The sequence below is a fragment of the Excalfactoria chinensis genome, chromosome 1, assembly GCF_039878825.1.
Source record: "Excalfactoria chinensis isolate bCotChi1 chromosome 1, bCotChi1.hap2, whole genome shotgun sequence".
NCBI lineage: Eukaryota > Metazoa > Chordata > Aves > Galliformes > Phasianidae > Excalfactoria > Excalfactoria chinensis.
In genome coordinates this window covers 176,698,055-176,716,903 of record NC_092825.1, presented here as the reverse complement: position 1 = coordinate 176,716,903, position 18,849 = coordinate 176,698,055, and the positions used below count along the sequence as shown (strand labels likewise).

General features: G+C 45.0%; 1 protein-coding gene across 1 annotated transcript; it reads right to left on the bottom strand.

Moving 5' to 3' along the window:
* Positions 1–2,798: 2,798 nt before the first annotated feature.
* Positions 2,799–7,020, bottom strand: FZD4 (frizzled class receptor 4). Its single transcript, XM_072326850.1, has 2 exons — positions 6,697–7,020; positions 2,799–6,005 (listed from the first exon to the last, which is right to left on the bottom strand). Exons 1-2 carry the CDS (start codon positions 6,943–6,945, stop codon positions 4,677–4,679), a joined length of 1,578 nt encoding a protein of 525 aa, XP_072182951.1. The 5' UTR covers positions 6,946–7,020; the 3' UTR covers positions 2,799–4,676.
* Positions 7,021–18,849: the final 11,829 nt, after the last annotated feature.

The window sequence follows — 18,849 nt, the reverse complement described above, 5'->3', positions numbered from 1 at the left end:
TGCTGAGCATCAGAGGGAGAGCTGCCATAGGGTTGTGCCCCAGGGCTCTCACCCATGGGCGAGCAGCTCAAACCTAGACTTGATCATTCCAGTGGAAGCAACAGACTTGTGTTCCCAGCAGCCTCACTGGAGGCTTTGCAGCTCCAGCATGGGCTGATGGGTGAACAAGATGATTTTATTGGTCTGTCCAGCCTGTAGGACTCTATGATTCTCCATTCATGCCAACAAATCCAACACGAGGCAGATCCCCGCTTCCCAGAAGCTCTTTAATATTTATGTTTAACTGTAGCTATATTAAAGACTCCTAATTATAAGTTTCAAATCAGAGATCTCATTAATCCCCAGCTAAGAACATTACAGCGATGAGCTGCCAAAGGCATGAAGAAATCACTCTAATTATCAGTTTTAGGTGCTGCTCCTCAAAACTTGATTAGCTACAGATACACAGGTGATAATTCCTACTGTCTTTATAGCACATCTTCGTTATTATCCACTGTAGTCTGATTTAGTTCATTATTAGAATAACACTATGCTAATTAAGCAATCCTGCATACAGAACATTTTGTGATGTAGATGATTAAGTGGGTAAAGGTGGTGATTAATATGACAAACTGTGCTATCAGTGTCAAAAGAAACGGGTGAAGGGTGTACACGGAAAGAAGGAATTCCCACTTATCTGGTGAACAGGAGTGGCAAAGAGGAATGAAAAGTAAGTGGAGCATTAAAAAAAAAGCAGGAAAATAAGCTTTAAATAAATAAAAAAATAGATAAATAGATAAATCAATAAATAAATGTAGACAGTAGATTGAATTTGTGGTCATGCTGCCTCTCCCCACCATGCACCAGGACCCAAACTCTCTGCACATCTCTGGGTGCTCACACTCTAACACATGGAGGAAAACACAACCTGATGCAGAGCCCTGCTTTCACCCAGAGCACTGCTAAAACAGCAGCTGTGTTTCCATGTTTTCACTCCTGTTTGGTGCTGGTGACCCATTTGAGACAAGCCCAAGCACACAGCACAGCACACCCTCCCCAGTCAGCACTGGGTCCCGCACACTGCCTTGGGAAGGCTTCCTCTTTCCACCCCCTGTGCAAGCACTGAAGCGTGTACATACTTTGCTCTTGCCCAACGATGTTTTGTTCCCAGCTACTTCCAGTTGGCAAAGGTGCTCTCCCAACCCACATGTGATGCAAACTGTGCCGCTTTAACCCGTTTGGGCCATGCATTCATTGCAACGTGAACACCGCTTCCTTCAGGAGCAAAGATTTGCAACGGCAGTGTGGCATATTTAGGAAACAAAGTCACTGAGACCACAAGGACTTCCAGGAACACCCTAGTTATCCACAGAGGTTAAAGTTTATTTTGATATAAAAATTAAATAGCAAAGTTTGTTTTATTTTTTTACAGTGATAAATTAGAAATTTACAGTACATACATCAAAGCAGATATATCTTCTGTACACCCCAAATAATCAGTGTCTATTTCCTTAGAAATTCAGATAAAGGAGCTGACTTGTCTGCCTGACGAAGGAGCTTGTACCTCTCCAGTAGATGCTCCTGAGACCCGTGGTCAGTGGTGTGGGACTAGAGGGCACAGCACAGTGCCATGAAGGTAAGGGCTGAAAGGTCTCTGCTTGTATAACTGCAGCAACTGAATGTCCGGGACAGGATTAGTCACACATTTTTTGGCTTTAAACTCTTAACAGCGTTGAAATGAGAGAATGTATGAGTTGTAGATACTTTTGTAATTGCTGGGTTTGGGGTTGTCACTGCTGTGACTTCCCACTCAGCATCCCCAGTATAGGGCAAGGTAAATGCATATGGATGCCCAGCGAGGTAGGAGATGCTCCATCCTTCAAAGAATTCAAGGTCAGGCTGGATGGGGGTCTAGTTGATCTAGTTGTACGTGCCCTGTTCATTGCAGGGGAGTTGGGCTTGGTGACCTTAAAGGGTCCCTTCTAACTCAACCAATTCTATGATTCTATGATTTGTGGGATGTGATTTTGTTGCTGCTACAGCTGATGTTGCTTTGGGGCTGCCACAGAGGCCCTAGGAACATGTTCCTTCAGGAACAGCAGCTGGTCCCCACCTGCTGCCCATAGCATTTGAGTGCCTCATGCTGCAGTGGTCCCCAGCTCCCTCATGAGGCTACTCAGTGTCGTCCTCTTTTCATTCATTTTCAGTGTCTCCAGCCAGTCAAGTATATCCGTCTGACACAGTCCACAGGGTCACAGGCAGGGATCTGATAACAGGAGTACTACTTAACATCCACTTCTGTGTACATAACACAGTTAAAAATGCTGTTTATTGGATCAGTCAGGTCAAACAGGAGTCATGTCAGCCAGGAGACTATCCAAACTGCTTCAGATTGAAGGACGCATGAGTGAATGTGACACCTTGGCACAGCCTGACACTACGCTGCAAGACAAGGCTCATACTGTGTCCTCACCCTCTGCAAGTTAAAATACAGCTGCTGATCACATGCCCCTTGCTGCGATGGGAGATGAAGCACATGGTGGAAAGGCTGAGCCATCGGCAGATTTCTGACTCGCAGAACTCCTTGCCCACATAGGAATAACCAGATCCAAACACAACACTAATGGTGAGAGAATTTAGAGAGAGAGGATCAAAAGGCTCAGATGGTATGCAGTGCTGGCCGAGACAATGGCTGCGCATTGAGCAGCATGTGTCAAGTTGTCACTAGTTCTGCTGGAGAGGGAGCCCAACCACAAAGACTGCAATTAGGGTTGGTTTGTTTTTTCAGTGTCTTTTTTTTTTTTTTTTCTTCTTTATTTAATATGCTCTAGCACATGTTTCAACACTGCCGTTGAAACAACACACGCTGCTGGGACAGAGCAGGAATGAACTGTGGTTTGGAAAGCACGTGGGCACCTGTAGGAAAAGTGAGGGCTGTGCTAAAGCAATATGTGTGCTCTCAGCTGCCCTTGAAGAACACAGCAGTCAGGGCACTGGGGGATTCCTAGCAGCTAAGCAGGAACCACACAAACTAGGCATAAATGTGGGGTACTCAGAGCTGAAGGTCCTTCAGAGGGACAGAGCACTGAAACAGCATTCACTTAAATATTTATGGGTTATTGCTGCTCGCGTCGCCTTTCTTAACAGCCAAACAAGTCCCAGACATAAGGTTCAAGCTCCCCGTGAGCACAAGCCAATGCCTCCTCAATTAAAAGGATAGGAAAACTTGGCAGTCGCTGTGAAACAACATTATTTGTAAAGGAGTTGGATCTCTTCTCTCGGATCCCTTTCCAAAAACTGACAGAGTCTCCGTCGTTCCTGAGGACTGAATGCCTGCACACATTCTGTACGTATCTATGTAAAATAAAACAAAACCACCCCATAGCTGTCAGTGAGCAACTGGAGCATCGTTCTGAGGCAATCAGCTGTACTGAGATGTCATGGACTGAGAATGTTCTTTTAATTGTAACTGACACACATAATTATACAACTGATCTGTGTGAACATGAGGTTGCCAAGGAACTCGCCGTTTCTCTTCCCCCAGACTGGTGTCTGTAGAGATACCATCACACTGAACGAAATATATTAAGACTTAATTGCTTCATGCCGTGGGTCTCCAGAGAGACAGATAAGTTTACTTGGAAAAAACTGACATTGTTCTAAAGAGACCCTCAACTCGTTTTTCTCTTTCCTGTAGGAAGGAGCACGATAACGTAAGACTTTATTTAAAGCTATTAAGCTCAGCAGAACGAAGCAGTGAGCTGGAAATAGCAGTAGCACCTGAAGGAATAGGAACAGAGAGGCTGGCGGACGACGACAGCTGATGCGTAACAGCACGCACAGTTTCCAGATTCCCACAGTTCCTCTACTTCTGACCACGACCTCGAGCAAAGCTTATTTAAAGGTATAAAGCATGGGCAGAATCGCTCGATGGTTCAGGTTGGGAGCGACCCTGGGAGGTCCAAATTCCTGCTCAAAGCATGGTCTGAGCACTCAGATCAGACCAGTTTATAGGCAGTGAAAAGAACAAGCCAATATTATTACTGGACCATCAGATGACTTAAGAGTCATCCTCACTAATACCTCACTAAATCCTTCTTTCGGGTAATTCCCAGACCAGTTCATGTGATTCTCTGTTGCAGGACCTGATCCTTGGCTGACCTGTGCAGCCAAAGAGTGTGACGGAATTCCCCAGGGCACAGAGACAAGGCCCACAGAGAGCACTTCCTTCACAGTGCTCAGAAAGAAGACACCTATCTGAGGTGCTCCATCTTCTAGTAACTGCACCCTGTCTCAGCCCAGAATTTTGACCTGGACCACCTTTCCTCCAGCAGCTGCAAGATGATGAAAATAAAACAATATCCCACAGCCATGGCCTACTATCCCATTGCTTTATAAAGACTTTGGTATATTGCATCCTGCTTTTAAAAAAGAAGGAAGACGATGTGTTTGGATATTTCACAGCTTTTAAAGCCTCCCTGGGCTTTCCTGTTTTGGGCATCACGGTTTATGGCTTTTATATTTCCAGCATTACTTTTTTGTTTGTTTATTCTTTAAGGCATGTTTTTTTCCCTTCCCCAAGAGACAAGTTTTGTAACCATCTCCTTACTCAGCACCCAACACTTACACTGCAGTTCTTCCACATGATCAGTCCTTCAGGTGAGAGCAGTCAGACCAACCTGGATGCTGTCCTTTTCTTACACCACGGTCTCATTCCCTTTCCCAGGTTTCACCCAACCATCCGCTCTCTTCTCCCGTTTCACTTTCCCTGAGTTCACCAGCCTGTTCGAGCACTTCTGCCACGTGTGCAGAGTTTTGGCTGACCAGATCCACATACCTGAAGTGATTCCCACCAGGAGGGACATGAAGATTTTGAGCATCTCCACCGCCATATTGGAATCGTCAGCCGAATAGCGGAAAACGGCCCAGTTGGAGATCTCATAGAAATAACAGGCAATGACACACGTTGCCGGGACGGTGTAGAGCACTGAGAAGACACCAATTTTAACCATCAGCCTCTCCAGTTTGTCAGTTTTAGTCCCGTCTTTCTGAAGATTTGATCTGATTTTAAATAAGGCCACTAATCCCGCCGCAATGAATAAAGTTCCAATAACCAGGTAGGTAAAAAGTGGAGCAACCACGAAGCCCGTCAGCGCGTCCAGGTTCTGGTTCCCAACGTAGCACAGGCCAGTGAGCTCATCAGCATCTACCAGTCTCATAATCAAAATGACGATGGTCTTCACAGCAGGGATAGCCCAGGCTGCGATGTGGAAATAAGAGCTGTGCATTTCTATAGCTTCGTGGCCCCACTTGAGTCCTGCGGCCAGAAACCATGTCAGTGTCAGAATAACCCACCAGATGGAGCTAGCCATCCCGAAAAAGTACATCAGCAAGAAAATTATAGCACATCCTGTGTTCTTAAGACCTTCTTGGATAAGAACAGGTTCTGCTGCCTCTTCAAAATCACAGGATATCCTTTCCCGGCCCACAGTTAGCCTCACAATATAAGCAATGCTATAAATATTGTAGCACATGCTCAGAAATATGATTGGGCGCTCTGGGTAGGAAAATCTGGATGAATCAATCAGGAAGGTCAGGACTGTGAACGCAGTTGATATGAAGCACAGACTGGCCCACACAGCCATCCAGATATCTGTGAACTCCTTTGCTGACCTGCTGTAGAGCCCAGCGTCGTAGCCGCACTTCAGGACACAGTCCAGGTTTCTCTTGACCCAGATGTACTGATCCGAATTAGATCCCATGCTGTGGCACTCCTCTCCAGGCTGCAAGGATGTCTTGCTATGAAGGGGAACCTCTTCGTCTCCCGGCCCCTCCATGCACATGTGGTTGTGATCATTCTGGGGAGGGAATTTGCTGCAGTTCAGGCTGTCCGGCCAGGCAAATCCAAACTCTTTTAAAACAGGTTCACATCTTCTTTTGACGGAGAGGCACATGCCACCACAGGGACCTATGGGGATGTTAATCTTCTCCGTGCACATCGGGACATAGACCGAACAAAGGAAGAACTGCAAGAAAGAGAAACAAAAAAAAATCACGAGCGTGTTAGGAGAGACTCCAGCGGGTCAAAATATAACAAGTTTTCGCCTTTTTAGCAGTAATTTTTGGTCCTTTGCCTCCAACAACAGGAAGCAACGTGAAACAAACCCAAAACAATAAAAGCAGAGGAGGAAAACCCCTAGAAATGCTGCCTTCTTTCAGTTCAAATGCACTCCGCAGGCAGAGCCTGCATGTTTTGCTCCCTAGATGAGCTCCACGCAAACTGAGCCCATCAGTTTTAATACAGCGAGTGGGACTCAGCCAGATGTGAACCTCCAGGGTTTGCCATTTAGGAAAGAAAACAAACAAACAAACAAACCAACAAACAAAACAAACCCAAAACAAACCCCTAAACAAATCGAAGAGGTTTAAACCAAATAGATTCATTGGAGGCACCGCCTGGATCTCTCAGCTAGCAAGCAAACAGAAGAAAAGGCATTTAGCGAACGCTTCGGTTCGCGGTCCCCCCGAGCACGGCGTGCTCCTCTCTCACTATAAGGCCGACTACTTTCTTGTTTTTGCAGCGGTAATACAACATCGTCGCTTTCTCCGCTCTTCGGAGCGCTCGCACGCAGCTCCGCGCCCCGACCGGTGTCACCACCGCGCTCAGCTCCCGCTGCCGGACCCCCCACCCCCCTCCTCTCGCCGTCCGACACTCACCTGGAGCTGGCTGGAGCAGCCGTACTGGATGAGAGGGGTGAAGGTGGTGAGCTGCAGCTCGGCGTCCGCTTGCAGCTCGTGGCCCACCAGGTTGGGCATCTTGGTGACATTGTAGCCCAGGTTCTGGCACATGGCGATGCGGATGGCGTCGCAGCGTCGCTCCTCCTCGTCGCCGAAGCCCCGCGCCCCGCCGAGCAGCCCGGCTAACAGCAGGGCCAGCATTCGGCCCCCGCCGCCGCGCCGCTCCATCGCCCCCCGGCCCCACCTGCCCCGACCCCGGGCTGCGGGCTGCGGGCTCCGGCCCCGGCCGCGCCGCGCCGCACGGGCCGGCTCCAACGGGGAGGGGCCGGGGGCGGCCCCGCTCTTAAACCGCCGCGCCAAGAAACTGCCCAGGGGAGGGACGTTGCCTCCCCGAGCCGCAGCCTCCTCCCAGCGCCGCCGCTCCGGGGACGTGCCCCGCGCTGCCGGGGAAGCGTCCTGCTGCGCCCCGCTGTCGGGGAGACTTGTCGGCAGCGCCCGCTGTCAACACCAGGCGCTCCTTCACTCCGGGGCGCTGTGCCTGCTGTCCCAAGCGTGCGTCCCCTCCAGGCCAAGGCTCCCACGAAGCACTGCTTGCCCCGGGGGCTCCCCGAGGGCACGGCTGCCCAGTGGCAGGGTGAGGCCGAGCCTTCCTCAGGCTGTGGGCAGAGCCAGGGCAGTGTCCGAGGTGCTGCCTTCCCTCTTTCATGTATCCGCTTCAAGTCACGCAGAGGTTTGGCTTGGAAGGGGCATTAAAGCCCATCCAGTTCCAGTCCCTGCCATGGGCTGGTTGCCTCCCACCAGCTGCCAAGGGTCCATCCAACCTGGCCTTGAACACCTCCAGGGATGGGGCACCCACAGCTTGGTCCAGAGCTCAAGCCTTATGGCTTGGAGAAAAGAAGGCTCGGGGGAGACTTTACCGCTCTCTAAAACTCCCTATTAAGGCAAGGTGGGTGTTGGCCTCTTCCCCAGGTAACAGCAATAGGGTGAGAGCGAATGGCCTCAAATTGTGCCAGGGGAGATTCATGTTGAATATTAGGAAACAATGAGGCATTGGCACAGGCTGCCCAGGAAAGTGGTGGAGTCACCATCCCTGGAGGTGTTCAAGAAATGTGTACATCTTGGTTCCACTTAGGTCATGGTGCTCCTTCATGGGCAGCAAGAAGTGAGGAGGGCACTGCTATCGGTAGCTCATGGTATTTGTGTATATCTCATAAATACGATGGTTGTAGAACTCATGAGTGATGAGAAAAGGGCTGTGGGATTGAGGGCTGTGGGATTGAGGGCTGTGGGATTGAGCTGTGGAGTATCAGCTGGAGAATGGATTAAGAACAGACAGATGAGGCTTGCACTCCACATAATTTACACTTGTAATAAAATCTGGTAGAGCTGGTTGTTCCTTTAGCAAAAAATATGTCATCTATTAATGAAATGTTTGTAGAGCCCCGGTTAAATGACCTGGCTGGGTGCATGTCACTGTGCTTGCAGTGTAGGACATGTGTGGGTGCTCTGTCCCAGAGCTGTGTGTCCATCTGTGCACAGCCATGGCACTGATCTTCTTCCTCGAGTGCTGGGGATTGTGTTTTAATGGACGTTTCATGAGTGCAGGTATTTACATAGCCCTCATCACCCTGGTGCTTTGCTCCAATAAAATGACTGCGGCCTTATAAAACCCTTGTGAAGCAGACAAGTTAGATTATCTTAACTTTTTTAACACAGGGGCAGACGGTGCTGTGGTCCCAAGGTCGTGCAAGGAGCTTGTGGTGCAGTCAACAGCTCAACCCATATCTGGTGAGGGCCGTATTTACTCATAAGCATTGCTTTCTGTGACCAGAGGTGCTCAGCTGCTAATCTCAGTTGGTGATAATGGTGTGAATGCACACAGTGTACTGCAAATGTCCACTGAGCTGTTCCCAGCCCCACCGAGAGCGTGATCTACATCAGACAGGGAATGGGCACTGGGCGTTCCATGCAGGCAAACACAAAAGCAGAAGGCAGAGCCTCCTATGAGAGAAGTTGTGTTCTAAATTATATAGGTAAGGACATTGGAGGGAGGAGGATCACGGTGACCCTAAAAGCTATGAATCTTTTTCTTAGTATCATAAAATCATTTGATCTGGAAAGGACCCTCAAAGGTCATCTAGCCCAACTCCCCTGTGATGAACAGGGACACCTACAGCTTGCTCAGGTTGTTCAGAGCCCCATCCAGCCTGACCCAAACGTATGAAAACCCTTTGCATTTGCAGACTGCTGTGGCAATAAGGCACTGTAGTGGGGTAGACCAGAGCAAACCTTTGCCTAATTCCCAGGAAATAATTTGCCTGCTGCACACATTCAGCAAAGCCCTCTGCCAATGGACCCTTTGACTCAGTGGAAGAGACAGGAGGACATGTTAGAGCTGCAGTGGGATACAAATGTTTCTCAGAACCCCCCCCTTCATAAAATAATAACTACCACTATTGCTTTTTCTTTGAGAACACAAAAGTAAATATTAGGAAGTGCTACGCTGCCATGTTTGCTTTGGAAAGTCTTTTGGATAATGGGAATTAGTTTTCAAAACAAGAACGTTGGCAAATCGTAGCAGAGGTCTGAGCTGGAAAAAAATGGTAATTCCACTGCTTTGAACCTTGTGCATATATTAACAGTGATTAAATGTCACCACAATGAGCATGTGCATAATAGCTTCTTGAAGCAGATCAAAGTAAGAAACCTCTGGGATAGTTGGTGTAGAGATTCTTAGATTACTGGACAGTTGTGACATTCTGGTCTGAGTCCTGCACAGCCCAAGCTGTGTTACTTCCTTGTTTATTATTTGAATATATATATATATATATTTAAGAAATCTGATTTTGAGATTGTCTTCATTAAAGAATCAGCCGCTAAGAAGCTCCCTATTTATTGTGGATGCCGATAATTATAACTGGTTTCTAGTTTGAGTTATCTCCTGCTTCCAGCCTCTGACTTTTGTTTATCTTTAGTGGCCGGGGTGAGAAGCCATTCCCAAGATCATCCCTGTGGGTAATGTCAGACCGAATAAGTCACCCTTTGGCCTTTTAGCAGTAAGCAAAAAGAATTGAACTTCCCAAGTTTCTTACTGCAAGGTGTCTTATCCACTGATTTAACCGTGCTTTTGTTTTTAAAGGAGTGAGATTTGAGCCTGACTTTTCATCCCTTTCGAGTCAGCTAAGATAAGCAAACAACTGCAGGGGGCAACTCGCGTTATAGGAATTACATGAATATAAGATATTACTTATAGTCTGTTATCCTCTTTCTGTTATTGTTATTTTCCTCTGAAGTTGTTAAGTATTTTTTCTTTGCATATTTACTTAAGCTGCAAGCATGTTTCTCTATCATAGAATGTCTCCTGTATCTCAGATACTTGCAGCAGGAGATCTGAGGGGATTCACAAGTGAATATTTTCAAGGCATCAGTGTTTTCCTGAAGGCCGGTGTTAGAATGTGGTTTGGCTCTCCAGTAGGAGTAACACTCATGTCAGACATGCAGATCTTCATTGCTATATGAGATCAGCCTGCTTGTACATCCGAGGATGCTATCTGCCCTTTAGACCACAGCCTCACATTGGGAGCCCCTACTGCTTGTGGGCGGGCCTGAGGAAACTCAGGCACCCTCTTGATTTCTTATCAAGCGGGACTACTGCACTGGGGTGTGATTTCCTTAACCAAATTTAGATGTCTACTTATGGTCAGGTGAATTGCATTCTGAAAAGCTAGCCCAGAAGTACAGGGTCATTTGGTGATGTCTAATGGTGGCTGGCTAATGGCCATTCCTGGGACACAGAGGGAACTGACATTGCCATCCCACAGATTTCTATCAAAGTTCTTGGATACAAGTGAGTGAAACAGGCAGGTTTTTAAACATGTGCAACTCTTAGAGCTGTTCTGGGATATCTACTTACGTCACCACTGAAGCCATAAGATTGCACTGATCACTATTCTCTGTAACTTATCCCATCTATGTTTTCCAAAACTCAGCCCAAATATCTGTTGGACGTTTGTCACTTGCATTGTTTATTGACAGTTCCACAACGCGTAACATAGCAGCGCCATTTGTTCCTTTGTCTTGGTTTATATTAAATTCCATCTGTCTGTCCATTGACTTTCTCTTTTTTGCTTATTTTATAACATTCCCTTAATTCCTTTTGCATTTGTTTTCATTCAGCTCAATGTCTCCTTTCTCCTGTTTATTGCTGATGTTTTTCTTAGCCTTATAGTTCTAACGATGTTATTAAAGGTATTTTCTTTAATTTTTCACCTATACCTTTAGCTGAATTTTTAAAATCAAGGTAAATCGCTTTCATAATGGCTTTTTCTGGGATCTAGTCAAATCTTTACAATTGATTCCTGGTTACTATTCACACACTTGTTATTCTGTACTTTGAGAGGCTGACTTTTTTAAAGCAGAAGGTATGTCTCTGTGTCGATGTGGCTGTAGCCTCCTTTAAGGTACTGCCGTGCAGCTGAGCTGTGACACATCCATACAATATCTGAATTCACATGTGTAATTCCTTGCATGCCAGCATGGGTCAATAATTGCTCCATGACCCCTGAAAGTCAATAATGTTAACTCAGTCTGCACAGAGACCTTAGACTTTGTTTTCACAGCATTGTAAACAGGAAATTTCAGTGCTGTTTAATATGCACCATTTCAAGAAACCGTTTGCATTTAAGCTATCATCAAAATGGGGGCCAGTGCTAGAGAATTTCTGAGGTTATTTGTGTGGGTGGAAATCTGGAAGGCACAGACGTATCACACACACCATACAGTGGGGCACCAAGAGCAAAGCTGGCCATAACTCTCATAAGATGACAGGTGTTCATATACAGGTCACTTTATCTGTGTCCTAGTATTTTTCATGCAGGTATTTCTCTTTCTTGTCTTAAGAATATATAGAATATTTTTGTAACAGTTTTGCCAAAGCCCCTTTTCCTCTGATGATGAAGGATTCGTGTATAGAATTATCATAGAATCATGGAATGGTTTGGCTTGGAAGGAACCTCAACTTCCACATTTCATACTAGACCAGGCTGCCCAGGTCCCCATTCAACCTGGCCTTGAACACCTCCAGGGATAGATGGGGCATCCACAGCATCTCTGGGCAGCTGTTCCAGCACCACACCACTCTCATAGTAAAGAACTTCCCCCTGAAATCTGGCCTAAAGCTTAGCTCCTTCAACTTAAAACCATTTCCCCTTGTCCTACAGCTATCCATCCTTTCAAAGAGTTGACTCCCCTCCTGTTTATAGGCTCCCTTTAGGTACTGGAAGGCTGCAATGAGGTCACCCCACAGCCTTCTTTTCTCCAGGCTGAACAAGCCCAGCTCCCTCAGCCTGTTTTCCTATGGGAGGTGCTCCAGCCCTCTGATCATCTTAGTGGCCCTCCTCTGAACCATCTCCAACAGCTCCTGTTTCCTGTATTGGAAGCCCCAGACCTGGATGCAGTACTGCAGGTGGAGCCTCACATGAGAAGAGCAGAGAGGGACAATCACCTCCTTGTCCCTGCTGGCCACCCCTCTTCTGATGGAGCCCAGGATGTCATCTGCCAGATTAGCAGAGCAAACCAGCATTTATTTAGCAAAGACATTTTCAGGATCCGATATGACAGAAACATTTTGGCAATGTTTCTTTTTTTTGGCCAGGCTGGATGTGACTCTGGGCAGCCTGGTCAGATGGTTGGTGACCCTGCATGTGGCAGGGGGGTTGAAACTGGATGATCACTGAGGTCCTTTTCAACTCAGGCCATTCTATGAATCTGTGATTCTATGATACTGTGATTTGACCAGACTGCCCAGGAAAGCTGTGTTGCAGAGATACAGTATGCCAGATTTCAACAAAATCTTTTGGGAAAATCCAATGACTGTAACTTGACCCACAGGGGAGGCAGAATTCAGCCTGAACTTTGGAATCAGTGCTGCTGTGTCCCAAAATGGCTTTCAGTTTGAGCTGCTGCCCATGTTTGTGTCTGCAATGCTCAGAGATTTGCATTTTGGCCTGAAATTTCCTGCACTTGATCTTGGCCCAAGAGATTTTATTTATTTTATTTTATTTTATTTTATTTTATTTTATTTTATTTTATGGAAAATGATAAATAGTTTTCTTCTCAGAAAAAAAAAAAAAAAAAGGCTCAGAGGCCTTTTTCATGCTCAGATAATTCCAACACAGCTTGGTTTTATAACTTCAGATTTGGCAAGTGCAGAGTGCAGTCCTGAATGAGGAATGCACTTTTTTGCCTTCATTTTGCAATAGCAAATTAGTCCAAATCTTTGGAAATAATAGACTGATAGTTCACGAGGTGTTATTTAACCATGGTGGAAAATGACAGACCGAGCTCTATTTCTCCTGGAGGTCACGAGTCTTGCTTTATAAATATGGCTTAGTTTCCTTTTTGCAGCGTCATCTTTCCTACTAAATCTATCCCCTTTTGCTTTTACTCCACAGCAGCAGCAGAGGTCATTTCTGCTATATTTGCTCTCCATAAGCTAGGCTGGTTGTACGACCTTCTCATATGTAAGCAGACTTCAGAAATTAAGCTGTGCTGAGATACGCAGCCCTCAGAAGAGGAGCTCAGGAGGCGGATTTGCTGATACGCTTCAGCTGTTCTGCGCTGCTCCAGCGGTACAGAAACAAGCTGCTTTAATGAATCGGTTACTGCAGGCTTAAGGTTGTTCTGTGTCACTGGAGCAGCACAGAGCTGTGAAGCATGCTGATGAATCTTGCCACAAATCTTGAAATGTCTTCTTTTTCCCATTAAAAAGCCTGTGTGAGCTGATACGCTGCATTTAATTACATAACAGCAAGTATTGACTTGCAGGGCATGACTGGTAAAAAGCCATCTTTGTCATGTTAGGCAGGCAGTGGGACATCCTCCTGGGAAAGAAATCTGACATCTGCCAGGAGTTGAAGTTAGTAAGATTTGTGCTGCTTTCACAGGGTTTGTGAATACACCAAGGGCGGACGGATGCAATGCTGCAAAGGTGTCTGATAGTACCTGTTGTCTGGACTCTGACGAAGAGCAGCTCACGTGCCAGCTAAGGGGCACCACGTTACACACGCAGCTGCATTCAGGTCCTGCTAAAATGGCAGAAGGGTTTCACCAGGCAGCTTTTCCAGCTCTGGCAGGACAGCCCAGTTTACAGTGGCACTGTTCTTCACTTTGTGGGCCATCTAAAATATAGGTCTGAGTGCAAATCAATTCCAAACTCCACTCTCCCCTGTAATTCCTTTAATTTTTGGATTTATTGATGGCTGTTTTCTTTTCAGATGGTCACAGTATACTCCCAGGTTGGGAGTCGGTATAGTTATTTCATTCAAGCATGTTATTTTTTTGCTGATGTGTTTATGCAGATAGTCTTTAGCATGAATGTCATGGCAGGAGGTATTTGCTTTATTCTGTTCTCTCTTCCAGTACAGTTTATCCCTCTTCACACAAACAGAGCTTCTCTTCTGTAAACCATTTCTATATGGCATTCACATCTTTCTCTACCTATTCCTATATGAGTAAAGACAAACACAAACTTCATTCCAGGCTGTGAGAAGGACTGGTTTGGCAAGTCTTCGGCAAACAGATTTCCTAATTTCTATCCAAGATGGGAAATTAATCATACAGCTTGGTGTTATATACACTCAAGGACTTTCAAAATTAGCCCAAATAATGGCATTCATTCTTGTCCATGGAGGCTTTGCTGCCATTTTATATTTACCTTGTATTCCTTGCCTATGTAGGTGCAAAGCAATTGAGACCTACAAATCGCATCTGTCTCCACAAGCAGTTCTTTGTCCAAAGCACCACTTCCATGACCATTTCCTGACCTGAAATATCATTCCTCCTGACTCGCCCTGTCCCACGTGCATTTCTGCCTCCTTGGCAGGGTAGGTGCAAGTTTAATTGTCAAAAAAAAAAAGAACTGAACAAATTGAAACAAATAGTGCTGTGATGACGAGGACGGGTGGTGTGACCACAAAAGAAAACAGATTAGCTTAGATTGGCTTCAACTGTCATGGAGCCGCACCCTTAACCTTTTCTACAGCGCCGATCACTCTGGTATTCTAGCACTGTACAGAGGTTTTGTTATCAATGGAACAAAACTGTATTTTATTCTTATTGTTACTGGGTGAAGCACTGGAAGGATCTTCCATTCCTGGGCAGTATCATTTATATTTGGAGGCTGACAATTCATCTGATTCCCCACAGATGTATAGATGAAGTTAGAAAATAATGGTAGTTTATGTGAATTCTGTTTTTCTCAGGCATTTTTATTCCTCAGAGAGACTTCCATGGGGCCAAATTACCATGAAAACTAGAATACCATGATATTTCAGTTCCACATGGTAAAAGTTCATGTCATTCATTATTGTTGACACTATAAGTATAACCCTGGGGAACTATGAAAAATATAAAAATAAAACTCCTAAAAAATGTGCATTAAAAAAAAAAAAATAATCTATGAAAACTGCCCTTTAACCCAAATGTTCCCCAAGAAAATCTAAAGCAAATTATTCCCCAAATATGGAAATTTCAGGCCGCAGCTGAAACATCCAGGAGAGTTTATGGAGGCTGCACATTGCCACCACACCAAGACCGCCATGACAGAGGACAGCCACTGAAAAGGCCAATGATGCTCTCTGTGCTGCCCCACAGCTTGCCTCTTCTTCCTATGCACCTGATAGATGCTGCTGTAGTGCAACTAAGGGTGAGTTTAATCTGGTTTGGTTTCTTTTTTTTGGAAGGCTAGTTTGCTATTGAATCCAGTGTAGTCAAGGTAGAAAGAGAAGGTGCTTGAGAGTACAGTTTAGAGCTATTGAGGCTGCATTGCAAGTGCTCCACTCTGCCTGGAGTATCAGAAATGCTTAGGATCATAGAATCATAGAATGGTTGAAAATAGTTGAAAAGGACCACAGTAATCATCCAGTTTCAACCCCCTGCTATGTGCAGGGTCACTGAACAGCAGACCAGGCTGCCCAGAGCCACATCCAGCCTGGCCTTGAATGCCTCCAGGGATGGGGCATCCACAGCCTCCTTGGGCAACCTGTTCCAGTGTGTCACCACCCTCTGTGTGAGGATGTCATCTCGGTGGATGTCTGACTCATTCCTTAGCTGCTCAGGTAGCTGGGTAAAGAGAAAAAGAATTAACGCAGGCTTAAGTGTAATAAGAAAGTGTAGACTAAGGGATTATTTATAAAAGAACCCTTGGGGTACAATGCATCACTGCAGGATCAAAAAATGTCTTAATTTCAGGCTAACTAGAGAGTCATTGTAATGCCCTTAAGGCTTGCTATGAGACTTGCACAGAAAGGGCCATGCCATGCCAATCCAGCGTCAGAATTATGAAAGGATGAACTGAGTCACAAGTCCATGATTTTAGAGAGCAAACAGAGATCATCACTTCTAGAAAGGAAAAGAGAACTTTCAAAAGTCCTCCTAGGAATTGGTACTGTAAGAGATTGCTCTCGGGGTGATCTTATTTTCCTTCAGCTGGAACAAACTGATGCTGGGCGTAAAAGGAAATTTATGTTGAGACTTTGAGCTTTTGGTGAGCTGTGCTATAAATGTCTATTTTTTTGACCATTAACAATCATAGGTCCTCCACACAACAGTGGAAACTGTATTTCAAAATGGGCTATTCTGTTTACTTAAAGTGTTCGGTTAGGCTGCGGTTGGACTTGATGATCTTCAAGGTCTTTTCCAACCTGAGTAATTCTATGATTCTATGATTCTATGATTCTATGATTCTCCCATCATCTGAAAATTTTCCTTGCTGTCTGTTACTGTGTACAAGTTGTTCTTCCACACAACAGTGATGAATGTAGTTCAGTTGGGGTGGGAGAGCTGGGAGGAGGTATAACTTCTTGGATAATCATCACTATCTTCGTAAAGTTTGCTGAAGTTCTGGTATGAGGGAACTTCTTTAAATCATTTGAGTGAATGCTCCTTTGTGGTACTGAGACTTCAGCCATGGACCATCCTTAGAGCCATGTTATTAGAGGCAGCCTGTTATCCCATCCAGAGCTTTATTGACTCCCCCATCTGGGTTTTTGACAAAGTGAGATCTGTATAAAATCACATTTCTTCTTCTTAAAATATAAGGAATAAATATTTTATCTTCAATAAAGAGTGTAAAAGGAAGGTGCTTTCTCGGTGTGGGAGAGGCATGTAAAATGATACCACATTTGACCAGTTACCTCATCTCTATGCACATGCATACTCACATGCATGCAGAACTCTGGCACTAAGTTTACTGCTCCCTATCTTCAAAGTCTTCCAGTTCTACAAAACACTACAATGACAGTAACATACAACAGGCTGAGAAAGGAACTCACCCAGTGAGTGGTGAAAGTCCTATGAACAACGGTGATTCTCAACACGATGTCCACAAATCTGGACAAGTATTACATGATCTACAAAACATGACTTTCAGACATTACTGCTACACAGAGGCATGGGTGGCTTTTTGGGCTTAGCTAACCTCAAAAAGCAAAACCATTCCTAAGAAAGAATTTATACTGAAGTTCATGTCTTCTGACTGGGAATTCTGATGGCAAGATGTCACTACATCCTTTATTTACGTCTAGGCAAAGTGCTGAACACTATCTGGAAGAGAGTTTTGGGACAGTCAGAAGAACCTGTCACTTTAGGAGGGGGATTTATTAAGAGGCACCAAGTTAGGCGTCCAACCTGTACTAAACTGGTTGGGATCTGAGCAGTTCTCACAGGTTTCTCTGAAAATCCTAATCTGAAATTCATAGAAGCATCGAATAATAGAATGGCTTGGGTTGGAAGGGATTCCAAGGACCATCAAGTTCCAACACCCTGTTAGATTTCTATCCTAGAATTAATACAGGGGAAGTCTCTGCAGGAGACCTCTGTAAATGAGATCAGAACTGAACCATAAAATGCTGACAAAGTGCTCAGTGATGAGCCCAACATTTCATTATTTTTGTGTTTATCACGTTCTTTTTTCCCTCCCATGTGCTGTTTTTCTTTTATCTGCAGCTTTTATTTTGATTTGTATTTCATTATGATTTACTTTCATTTGATAGCTCTCACTCTATTTACAGAGAACAAAAGAATGCTCAGCGTAGAACAGTAGAATAATAGTGTTTATTTTCACAAGTTTGGAACGATCAAATAACTCACAAGTCACAAAGTGGAACCATGCCTGAGGTAGGTTAGGTCATCTCAAGTGTGTGGAAACAAACAGAAATATCCCATTCTTCCCTATTGTTTATTATATTTATGCCACTCAGGAGTTCTAACAATACCATATATATATAACGTTTGTTCTTGCTTTCTGCACTAATCGGGTTTTTCTCAAGGCTCTTTGGTGCCTTTTTATTTCCAGAGGAACACTACGACGTTGCTATGCTTTGGTGACTTTCTCAACTGATTTAGCAGAACTCTAAGAAATAACCCTCAGGAATGAGCCAGGAGCGCTGAAAAAGAGGTTTTGTTCTCTGAATGCTTCTGTGTTTAAAAATGGTTCTTTTGAGAGTTGTAACTGGCTTGTTTCAACTTCTTGATTCTTTTTAATGTACGTTTAAAGCTCAGTCCAGCAGAGAGAAACCAAAAGTGTGCTGGTAACAATCGGCAGCCACACAGTCCCATCAAATCAATTCTTCTAACACTTTGTCTTTGACATGAGGACCAAACTTGGATGTCTAAAACCACATCTACCTGCTTAATCTTGCTATTTAAAGGGCTAAAAGTCATGATGGGATGCACTGCCTCTTTCATTTACAACTGCTCACAGTACTGGATGTCCAGAGTCCTGCTGAAAGATGACCCAGCTTTGCAGGGTAGCCTAAAATCACGGCCATTTTGCTGAGAAACAGAGACCTGCAACATGCAGTGATTCAGCAGCTGTGACTTAGGCTGCTGAATTTCACTGCTGGGATGTCTAAGAGCTGGCAGCAGGAGTGATCAGAGTCCTAAGGCTATTTCAACATGAGCATTAGAAAATTAAGTCAGTGAAATTTACTGTTCATTATTCCTCTGGAAAATTCAGGCTTAAACTGAAAGCCTTTTCAATAGTGCTGAGTTCCTCCTTAACTATCATTGCTTTTCAAAGGAGCTCAGTTGCTTTAGAATAACTACATTTTATCTGTGGTCTTTGCAGCCCAA

Bases quoted from the DNA above. Each gene is read 5' to 3' on its own strand.
- FZD4 (XM_072326850.1), bottom strand. From the start codon at position 6,945: ATGGAGCGGCGCGGCGGCGGGGGCCGAATGCTGGCCCTGCTGTTAGCC. The intron at 6,006-6,696 runs GTGAGTGTCGGA...TCTTTCTTGCAG, and splicing joins GCTGCTCCAGCCAGCTCCAG to TTCTTCCTTTGTTCGGTCTA.